This window comes from Myotis nattereri (assembly GCF_964212035.1).
Source record: "Myotis nattereri genome assembly, chromosome: 3".
Classification (NCBI taxonomy): domain Eukaryota; kingdom Metazoa; phylum Chordata; class Mammalia; order Chiroptera; family Vespertilionidae; genus Myotis; species Myotis nattereri.
The window spans coordinates 67,579,544-67,591,007 of NC_138077.1; the positions used below are offsets into that span (position 1 = coordinate 67,579,544).

The following is an 11,464-nucleotide window of genomic DNA, read 5'->3' on the forward strand; positions in this document are numbered from 1 at the left end:
AGCCCTTTTAAAACTCCATTAATTGCATCTCAAAAGAGAGACATTTCAATCAATTTATCCTTTTTCTCCCTACTTAGCATTTCTAAAACCAAACTGACTCATTTGTCACATCTTCTCTTGAATTCCCCTTTCTACACAGTAGCAACAATTTACCCACCTAATTGCCCAGAAGGGGGAGTGGGCTGGGGAATCACCTTAGAAATAATATAGTAGAGTGGGGGGGGGAGTGGGCTGGGAATCACCTTAGAAATAATATAGTAGAGTGGGGGGGGGAGTGGGCTGGGAATCACCTTAGAAATAATATAGTAGAGTGGCGGGGGAGTGGGCTGGGGAATCACCTTAGAAATAATATAGTAGAGTGGGGGGGGGAGTGGGCTGGGGAATCACCTTAGGAATAATATAGTAGAGTGGGGGGGGGGGAGTGGGCTGGGGAATCACCTTAGAAATAATATAGTAGAGTGGGGGGGGAGTGGGCTGGGGAATCACCTTAGGAATAATATAGTAGAGTGGGGGGGGAGTGGGCGGGGAATCACCTTAGAAACAATATAGTAGAGTGGGGGGGGAGTGGGCGGGGAATCACCTTAGGAACAATATAGTAGAGTGGGGGGGAGTGGGCGGGGAATCACCTTAGGAACAATATAGTAGAGTGGGGGGGGAGTGGGCTGGGGATCACCTTAGGAACAATATAGTAGAGTGGGGGGGGGGAGTGGGCGGGGAATCACCTTAGGAACAATATAGTAGAGTGGGGGGGGAGTGGGCGGGGAATCACCTTAGGAAAAATATAGTAGAGTGGGGGGGAGTGGGCTGGGAATCACCTTAGAAACAATATAGTAGAGTGGGGGGGGAGTGGGCTGGGGATCACCTTAGGAACAATATAGTAGAGTGGGGGGGGGAGTGGGCTGGGGATCACCTCAGGAACAATATAGTAGAGTGGGGGGGGAGTGGGCTGGGAATCACCTTAGGAACAATATAGTAGAGTGGGGGGGAGTGGGCTGGGAATCACCTTAGGAATAATATAGTAGAGTGGGGCGGGGGGGGAGTGGGCGGGGAATCACCTTAGGAACAATATAGTAGAGGGGGGGGAGTGGGCTGGGAATCACCTTAGGAACAATATAGTAGAGTGGGGGGGGGGAGTGGGCTGGGGATCACCTCAGGAACAATATAGTAGAGTGGGGGGGGAGTGGGCTGGGAATCACCTTAGGAACAATATAGTAGAGTGGGGGGGAGTGGGCTGGGAATCACCTTAGAAACAATATAGTAGAGGGGGGGAGTGGGCGGGGAATCACCTTAGGAATAATATAGTAGAGGGGGGGGAGTGGGCTGGGAATCACCTTAGGAACAATATAGTAGAGTGGGGGGGAGTGGGCTGGGGATCACCTTAGGAACAATATAGTAGAGTGGGGGGGGGGGAGTGGGCTGGGAATCACCTTAGGAACAATATAGTAGAGTGGGGGGGAGTGGGCTGGGAATCACCTTAGGAATAATATAGTAGAGTGGGGGGGGGGGGAGTGGGCGGGGAATCACCTTAGGAACAATATAGTAGAGGGGGGGGAGTGGGCTGGGAATCACCTTAGGAACAATATAGTAGAGTGGGGGGGGGAGTGGGCTGGGAATCACCTTAGGAATAATATAGTAGAGGGGGGGGAGTGGGCGGGGAATCACCTTAGAAACAATATAGTAGAGGGGGGGGAGTGGGCGGGGAATCACCTTAGGAATAATATAGTAGAGGGGGGGGAGTGGGCTGGGGATCACCTTAGGAACAATATAGTAGAGTGGGGGGGAGTGGGCTGGGGAATCACCTCAGGAACAATATAGTAGAGGGGGGGGAGTGGGCTGGGAATCACCTTAGGAACAATATAGTAGAGGGGGGGGAGTGGGCTGGGAATCACCTTAGGAACAATATAGTAGAGTGGGGGGGAGTGGGCTGGGGAATCACCTTAGGAATAATATAGTAGAGGGGGGGGAGTGGGCTGGGAATCACCTTAGGAACAATATAGTAGAGTGGGGGGGAGTGGGCTGGGGAATCACCTCAGGAACAATATAGTAGAGGGGGGGGAGTGGGCGGGGAATCACCTCAGGAACAATATAGTAGAGTGGGGGGGGAGTGGGCTGGGAATCACCTCAGGAACAATATAGTAGAGTGGGGGGGGGAGTGGGCGGGGAATCACCTCAGGAACAATATAGTAGAGTGGGGGGGGAGTGGGCTGGGGAATCACCTTAGGAACAATATAGTAGAGTGGGGGGGGGGGAGTGGGCTGGGGAATCACCTTAGGAACAATATAGTACAGTGGGGGGGGGGGGGGAGAATATGAGCTGTGACGTTTAAATTCGCTACGCAGCACAGAACGCGTTACCTATACCTGCTGAGCCTCCACTGTGCTTCTCTGTCCCACCTCTCCTTTTCTCCTTCCTTTCTTTTTTTCTTTCTTCCAGTCTGTAAAATGGTTGTCAAAATGCCTACCTCTTTGGGATAATTGGAGGAATAATTGATAAATATTAAAAATAAAGGCCGGCGTGGCTCATTGGTTGAGTATCGACCTATGAACCTGAGATCACGGTTAATTTCCGGTCAAGGGCACATGCCCAGGCTGCAGGCTCTATCCCCAGTGTGGGGAATGCAGGAGACAGCCAATCAATGATTCTCTCTCATCATTGATATTTCTATCTTTCTCTCTCTCTCCCTTCCTTTCCGAAATCAATAAAAGAATATATATTAAAAAATAAAGTGTTTAGCACATAGCCAGTATATAGAAAGCCCTCAATAAACAAGAGCCACTGCGCCTATTCTTGGTTTTTTCTTGCTCACTCTCGCAGCTCTTCCTCAGTCTACAGTGTATGTAGACTAGTCTACACCAAAGTGTAGTGGAGTCACCACTGTGCAGGCCCCCATTGCCATTAATATGCAGACACAATTTGGCAGAAACTTTCTAGTTAATACTATGTACCAAGATTGATGAATCAATATTTTTCTATTTAACCAGTAATAATTTTAGAAAATCACCCAAGGAAGTAATTAGAGATACAGACAAGTAATGTAAATAATTTATTGTAGCATTATCAATAGTGGCAAAAGCTGGAAACAACGTAAATACCCAATAAAAAGGAATTTTCTAACTTTGTAGTATTAAAACTTATTTACTTTTGTTCTTTTAAAAATATATCTTTTATTAATTTCAGAGAGGAAGGAAGAGAGAGAATGAGAGAGAGAGAGAGAGAAAGAGAGAGAGAGAGAGAGAGAGAGAAACATTGATGAGAGAATCATTGATCGGCTGCCTGGGCACATGCCCTTGACCAGAACTGAACTCAGGACCCTTCAGTCTGCAGGCAGATGCTCTATCTACTGAGAAAAACTGGCTAGGGTCAAAACTTATTTTTTAAAGAACATTTACCTGCCTAGAAAAATACAATCTAATGGTAAAAGTTAAAGATCAGATTATAAGACTGAATATCTATTAACAACTTAATATTGAGCTATCCCCTATGTCTGTGTGGTCCAGAATAAAACAGGGCTCTATCTTTGATGATGTTAAATAAGATTTTAAAGTATTTTTATACTTTTATGGGTTTTACACTTTACATATTTTATTTATACTTTTTAAATTTATGCTTTACACTTTTAGATACTTATTTTATACCTCTTTTACATTTTTGGACTTTTCTAAATTGTTATAATAAATATATATTAGTTCTTTAATGAGAACGTTCTTTTTAAGTGAAGAAATGTCAGTGCATGGAAGTTGAAATAAATGTATGCTGATCACAGAGTCAATCAGCACACATGTCACGTCAGTACAAAAAGATGTTTTAAAGATCACCTGGTTCAATCCCTTTATTTCACAGATGAGAAGAACTGAAACTGAAGCTCATAGAGCCATTTCTTTTACTTTCAGCAGAAAGAAGGAAGCAATTCTATCAAATAAGCAATTCTATCTTACAGCTGACGTGAGCTAAATCCCATGTTTCCTGACTATTTCCTCTGCCAATCCCGCACACTGTGACCCTTCCACTCTACCTTTCACCCCATGACCCCGCCATGCCCAGCCTCTCACCCCCTCCCCCGCACCCCCCATCACCTCACCACTTGTTGTACAGTCCGTGTCACTGACAGAAATTCCCTGGACTCCTTCTGTCGGTATTCAGGAAGAAACTCAATGTTGGTGATGCGAAACATTCCAACAAAGTAAAAAGCATCTTTGCTTTCTGTCTTGCCTGTAAGATAAGAGAAAGGGCAGGTAGGGGGCTTTCCCATATGTGTGGTAATGAGGCATTGCCTGATCTATGCCAGTATCAGGCTCCTGAAATTATTTAATTCTAGGCAACTATGTATTCTACTGGTTCGGCAGCTTGGGGAGTTCTAAATGTAGTTAATAACATCTCTTCCATCAGCAGTAAATCACCATATCCCTTAGGATATTCTAGTCTCTCTATCAGCTTCTGACAAGTACTTAAGAACAAGATTAAAAGGTAAAAGATATACCTCTTAGACAATCTACATGTCATAGAGTCACTAAGGGGCCAAAGAGAACATATACAATGTTTATGGACCCCAAGTCTGTAGAAGGTAAGGAGGTAAGAAATGTATACAGTCAAGCTCTGAGGAGAAGTGAGCGTAGCGGGAGAAGAGGGGATGGCCCCCCAGTGGTCCTTCACTGAGCCCCTGGCCTCTCATCTTCTGTCTGACTTTGGCTGATGCTCAGGGTGCTGGCCCGTCTTCAGTTCTGTGCGGTGCAGGGAGAACTCATCCTTCTGATAAGCCACTGTGGTCCTCATCCCAGTGTCAGATCACTTTTTCTCAAATGCTTTGCCTGTGAGGTCCATGGCTTTGGGCATCAGGCCTGCCCAGAAACGGGCAAAGATACAACTGTGTCTGAGTTGTCTTCAGACAACAGGTGAAGACACTGCTGTTGTTTGAGAAGAGCTTGGGGCAATGAGGGCTTTCTTTCTGCCTTTTCTTTTCTTTCAAGCCCTAATAGAGAGTAGCCAGTGCCTGACTTAGCTTTGGAGCTCAATAAATATTTGTGGGAAGGAAGGGAAAGAAGAAGGGGGCTAGAGGAAGAGCACAAGGAAATGCTAAATAACTCATAGTTATTAAAAAGATGGTGCATGAATATTATGTGAACTGAAATAAATTAGGTGAAAAAAAGAACAAGAACCATATGATTTTAGTTATATGTGTGACATAAAACAAAAACAACAACAAATAACCAAACAAGCACACTCATAGACAGAGAACAGTATGGTGGTTACCAGAAGAGAATGGTGTGGAAGAAGGTTGAAAAGAGTAAAGAGGGTCAATTATATGGTGATGGAAGGGGGCCAGACCTTGGATGGAACACTTAGTGGAATATGGAGGTGATATAGGATTGTATATTTGAAACTTATACAATGTTATTAACATGTGTTTCTCCATTAAATTTAATTTTTTAAAAAGAAGGCCCAGGAGAAACCAAGATGGCGGCATAGGTAAACACCGGAGATTGCTGCCTCGCACAACCACTTCAAAAATACAACTAAAAGACGGAATGGACATCACCCAGAACCACAATAAGGCTGGCTGAGTGGAAATTCCACAACTAGAAGGAAAGAGAAAAGCATACCGAGACTCAGAGGAGGCGCAGTGCGGAAGTGAAATACTAAGGTGAGGAGGTGCGCGCGGAGCGGGCTGGCGGCTGAGGGCGCGGTTGTCTGTTTCAATCGGGAGGGAGTCTCAGGCTCTGAGCTCCAGTTCTGGGTGAGTCTCTAGGGACCCAGATTCAAATAGGAGAAGCAGGACTATCTGGCATCGGTCAGAACTCGAGGGCAGTTTTCTCTCCGAGGTTTGAAGCGGTTGCTGGGACACTGAGAGGCATAGCCTCTGGGGACAGGACTGAGAGCAGCCATAACTGCTCACTCGGCCTGCCCTGTTGATCCCCTGGGATCCGCCGCCCCCCAAGCCCTGCACCGAGGCATTTGCGGGATAGCCTCAGGCAAAGGCTAGATTAGCACCTCCCTAGAGGACAGAAGTTCTCCCACTGCAGACACAGCTGATTCTCACAGCCAGTTGGCCTGGAGGTCAAATCCCTCCCTGTGTTACCTACAACAATCAAGGCTTAGCTACAATAAGATTGCGCACAAAGACCACAAGGGGGTGCACCAAGAGTGTCTACCTCAGGTAATTGGGACACTTAGCACAGAAAGGCACTCTATCAACACAGCGAAGCATAAAAAATGCGGAGACAAAGAAACAGGACACAAATGATAGAACTGGAGGAAAGCAGGCTGCTGGATATAGAATTCAAAACCACACTTTTGAGGTCTTTCAAGAGTCTTCTAGAGACTGCCGATAAACTTAATGAGATGTACAAAAAATCTAATGAGACCCTTGATGTTGTGATAAAGGACCAACTAGAAATTAAGCATACACGGACTGAAATAAAGAATAGTATACAGACACCCAACAGCAGACCAGAGGAGCACAAGAATCAAGTCAAAGATTTGAAATGTGAAGAAGCAAAAAACACCCAACCGGAAAAGCAAAATGAAAAAAGAATCCGAAAATACGAAGATAGTGTAAGGAGCCTCTGGGACAGCTTCAAGCATACCAACATCAGAATTATAGGGTGCCAGAAGATGAGAGAGAGCAAGATATTGAAAACCTATTTGAAGAAATAATGACAGAAAACTTCCTCTACCTGGTGAAAGAAATAGACTTACAAGTCCAGGAAGCGCAGAGAATCCCAAACAAAAGGAATCCAGCCGAAACCGGTTTGGCTCAGTGGATAGAGCATCGGCCTGCGGACTGAAAGGTCCCAGGTTCGATTCTGGTCAAGGGCATGTACCTGGGTTGCGGGCACATCCCCAGTAGGAGATGTGCAGGAGGCAGCTGATCGATGTTTCTAACTCTCTATCTCTCTTCCTTCCCCTCTGTAAAAAATCAATAAAAAATATATTTTAAAAATAAAAGGAATCCAAAGAGGACCACACCAAGACACATCATAATTAAAATGCCAAGAGCAAAACACAAAGAGAGAATCTTAAAAGCAGCAAGAGAAAGAAACTCAGTTACCTACAAGGGAATACCCATACGACTGTCAGCTGATTTCTCAACAGAAACTTTGCAGGCCAGAAGAGAGTGGCAAGAAATATTCAAAGTGATGAATGCCAAGAACCTACAACCAAGATTACTTTATCCAGCAAAGCTATCATTCAGAACTGAAGGTCAGATAAAGAGCTTCACAGATAAGGAGAAGCTAAAGGAGTTCATCACCACCAAACCAGTATTATATGAAATGCTGAAAGGTATCCTTTAAGAAGAGGAAGAAGAAGGAAAAGGTGAAGATACAAATTATGAACAACAAATACGCATCTATCAACAAGTGAATCTAAGAATCAAGTGAATAAATAATCTGATGAAAAGAGTGAACTGGTGATTATAATCGAATCAGGGACATAGAAAGGGAATGGACTGACTATTCTTGGGGGGGAAAGAGGTGTGAGAGATGCGGAAGAGACTGGACAAAAATCGTGCACCTATGGCTGAGGACAGTGGGTGGGGAGTGAGGGCGGAGGGTGGGGTGGGAACTGGGAGGTGGGGAGTTACAGGGGGGCGGGGGAAGAAGAACAAATGTAATAATCTGAACAATAAAGATTTAATTAAAAAAAAAAAAGAAGGCACAACTTGGCTGAGTGATAAGAAGCACCCTCTGTTGTATAGCCAACCCAGGGTCCCACTAGTTCCAAATGGTGTAGTGAGGCTGTGGGGCGGGGAGGGGTGCACAGAGTAGGCGGCAGGAGGCCTGAGCTTTGGTCTTAGATTTGTTCTTTCAAGTTAAGTGACTTTGGAATGATCAATTTGCCTCACTAAGCCTCTTATATAAAACAAAGGTTTGTTTTCTTGCTGTTTTACCAGGTAAGTGATTCTGTGACTTTTTTTTGGCCCCTTGCAGACTTTTTAAAATTTGAATGAGAGCTGTGACTTCTATCTAGAAGTTCACATATCCTCTGGCATCAGTAAGTACTCAAGAGGAAGAATAACAACAATGTAAGGGAGATCAATTAGGCCTTGAATTGATTACAGTGACCAAACTCTTTAGTACAGCCCAACACACAAGACCCTGGTTGGTCTCCTGATGAGTTGTCCACTTCATTTCTCAAGGCCATTTGCCACACCCAAATTTCATGTATTGAAACTAACCTCTGTTATTTGTTGAATAGTTCTCGCTATCCATACCATTTTCCCTTTGCTCCTACTGGTCTGTCTTCTTGAAAGGATCTTCTCTGACTTTAACACAGCCAGCAAACTACTTCTACACAACGATCTTCCAAAACTTCATACAAAAATGCTAGGGCAATGAGAAGTCTCAGTTGAGGGCCAGAAGAGAACTGATGGGGAAGAAGTTGGTTTGTTCTGGGTTGGGGTTGTGTGTCTTTTGTGTTTGACTTAATTGCCCATTGACTTGACTTCTTTCACTGGTATATAAAGACAGACATTCTTCCTGTCTACCACTCTGTCCCCAAGTCTATCACAGAGCCCAGCTCATTGTGGCTACTCTAAGATGTGTCAAATGAATTTTCAGAAGCCAGTTCTTGAAACTTTCTCTGAATTCTATCCTTGGGCCGGTTGGCTGCCTCTCTTCTGTAATTATAAAGTGATTGATTAAACAAAACAAAAATAAACTCACCCTCCCTTTCAGCACTAAACTGTTTTTTGAAAGTACAAAATCTATATGTGAGCTTTTTGAAGGTAGGAGATGTATCGTGGCATGCCTGATGTCTTGCATTATGCCACACAAATTATAGGTGACCTGAACTGTTCAAGATAATATTTGTTAATTCTTTGCCTATAAGGCTCACTTTCCAACCACATTTTAATATCCTTGATAGAACACATATCTTGTATTAAACATATTAAGATGTATAGTGTGGGAAGATGAGCATAAGTCAACAAAGGCTATACAATTGCTGCACTGCATTGGGTTAGTCTTCTCTAAGGAAGAACTTAGTTATGACTCCTGTCCAATCAATCAGATCGACAAAAACATAAAAACAGAGGAGAGAAAGGCTCATGAGTACAAAGAAGCTCAGAGAGCTGGAATATCAGGTTGCCTAGAAACAGGCAGTGGGTGGAATGAGGAAATGAAACAGTTTAGCATTCCATTCATTTTTAAAGCTCAAAATGGACTAAATGGATTACATTGCTGAACTAGTCAACATTTGCTCCTGAGCATCCTCCTCCGCTCTCCCTATCCCCCATCTCTGCTCCTCTTGCTCACCTGTGGGAAGAGAGCAGTAGTAGGAAAAGGAGAAAGGGGAAAGCAATTCTGGTGTCTTCCTCCAAAAACCTCAACAGTTTCAGAAATGGTTATTAGTCCAAGAAATAAGAAAAATCTATCAGAAACACCCAGGGGCAGATTGGGCCTGCATTTCTCCTGCTGATTTCACTGGGTAAGCCCTAACTCCAAAGGAAAGTAGGTTTTAACTCACTGATGTAGAGCCACAGAAGGGTCCAGGCTATGACTGCCAGGATGAACAAAAACACTGTGAAGAGAATGATTTTATTCTGGACATTCCAAAAGGGAGCTTTCTTCTTGGGCTGCTTCTTGAGTTGGGCTTTGTTGATGGGTTTTCTTGGTGGCCGTCTCCCTGGTCTCCCTGGTCTCCCTGGTCTCCCTGGTCTCCCTGGCAGCTTCCCGGGGGCACTCACCACCTGAACTGAGATATTAGATATCTAAAAATAAAAGATGTGTTATCAATTAGCAGGAGTCTGGAGCAAACATTTCAAACTCACGGCCCACGGGCCGCATGCAGCCCACAATGAATATTTTTGTGGCCCAGCCAATATAATGGTATGTAAGACACATTTTAATAAAAAATTTCATAACTTAATTTTTACAATATCCTGTTAAACATAATCTATCTATATAAAACCCTAATTTGCAAATCGACCAAACGGCAGTACGACCAGCAGAACAACTGGTCGCTATGATGCACACTGACCACCAGAGGGCAGACACTCAATGCAGGAGCTGCCCCCAGCCCACAAGCCCTGACCAGCGGTGGCAGCAGGGGGTGAGGCCAGCACAGAAGGTGGGTGTGAGCAGGGGCCACCAATCGCCCTGCTAGTTGCCTCACAGATCAGCCCTGATCACCAGCCAGGCCTAGGGACCCTACCCATGCATGAATTTCATGCACTGGGTCTCTAGTTATTAATAACAAACTACAATGTTCACTAATGACTGATTACTATAATCGTGTTGCATTCATTTTCCTTACTCGCCTTACCTGCAGGTGCACCATTTCTCTCCACTAATACTAGGAGTGAATATTTTAGTAGCTGATTGCCACATCATTACTCTTGGACTGACTTTTTTGGTGTGTGCAACAGGAAATATTTTGCTTTCAGAGAACAAGAAAAATAGGTTTATTTGCATTACGCTTATTAATTTGTGCGGTTATTCAGTGTCTGGTAAGTTAATGTTCAAGAAAAAATATTAATTTTATTAAAATGTTCTATTATTTTATGTTAATGATTACTCATTTATTTCAGCCCTTTGTATTCAGCATGTCTCTATCGAAATAAACCTACATTTCTATGAAAATTGAAGCTTTTGTTATTTTGTGGCCCACATAAACTTAAACCTTGCTTATTTGGCCCGTGTTAGCTTTGGAGTTTGACATGCTTGGTCTAGCGCTTAAATGCTATCTCTCAGCAAAGAGAATTTGGTGCTAAAATGCCTAAATGTGTCAGTCAAATGATTTACATAAGCATAATAAATTGACTTGCATTTGAATCGCACAATTAAAATCAGAAAAAAAAATAGACATTATGTAAACTCCAGTGAAATGGTTCCCAGGTCCTCTCCTCAACTCCCCCTTTTGGCTAATAGATGCTGCAGAGGATAGGCCTGAATTTCATGGAGTGTAGACTAGAGGACTGGAATGTCAGTAGTCGATTCCTGTGTACACGGCTGTGAGGATATGTGTTTGTGTTTAAATGTTTGTATTATATAGCTTTTCTCCCATGACCAATTTCTTCTGGGCTGAAACAGGATTAAAATAAAAATATAAGTTCCTTAGAGAAACAATTGTGGCTTCAGGACTGAGTGGTAGGAGAAAGGCATGAAGGATGATGTTTGTGGGGGGCTGTATGTAGGAAAGGACCAAAGTGCTGGTTTCACCGTTGCCTCACACGTATGCACTTTTATGCCAGCCGCTGCCCTGATCCATTTCCCAATCACAGACAAAAGAATGATTTAAAAATAAAGAATGAAATAGAGGACTCAGAGAGGATATTGGTTTTATTGTATTTGTGTGCAAAGTGTTATATGCTGGAGGAAAAATACATTATTTAACTATTTCCCTTCCTTTTTTTTCCTCCTCTATCCTCTGCCATTTGATCCTGTGAATTCTTTAATAATGTATGTGAGAGTTTAGCTTCTTTGAAGGAGAGATTTATACATGTCAGGGTAACTAAACTCCAGTGATG

The 11,464-nt window shown here is 43.7% G+C and overlaps 1 protein-coding gene across 1 annotated transcript in view; it reads right to left on the reverse strand.

The window, feature by feature from the left end:
* The window catches only part of TMPRSS7 (transmembrane serine protease 7), a 37,509-nt gene extending 33,323 nt beyond the window's left edge, over nt 1–4,186 (reverse strand). Inside the window, exon 1 of the mRNA XM_081087320.1 lies at nt 4,079–4,186. Coding sequence (XP_080943446.1) covers nt 4,079–4,171 — 93 coding nt within the window. The 5' untranslated portion in view covers nt 4,172–4,186. The remainder of the gene's footprint in view (nt 1–4,078) is intronic.
* Between the last annotated feature and the right edge of the window lie 7,278 nt (nt 4,187–11,464).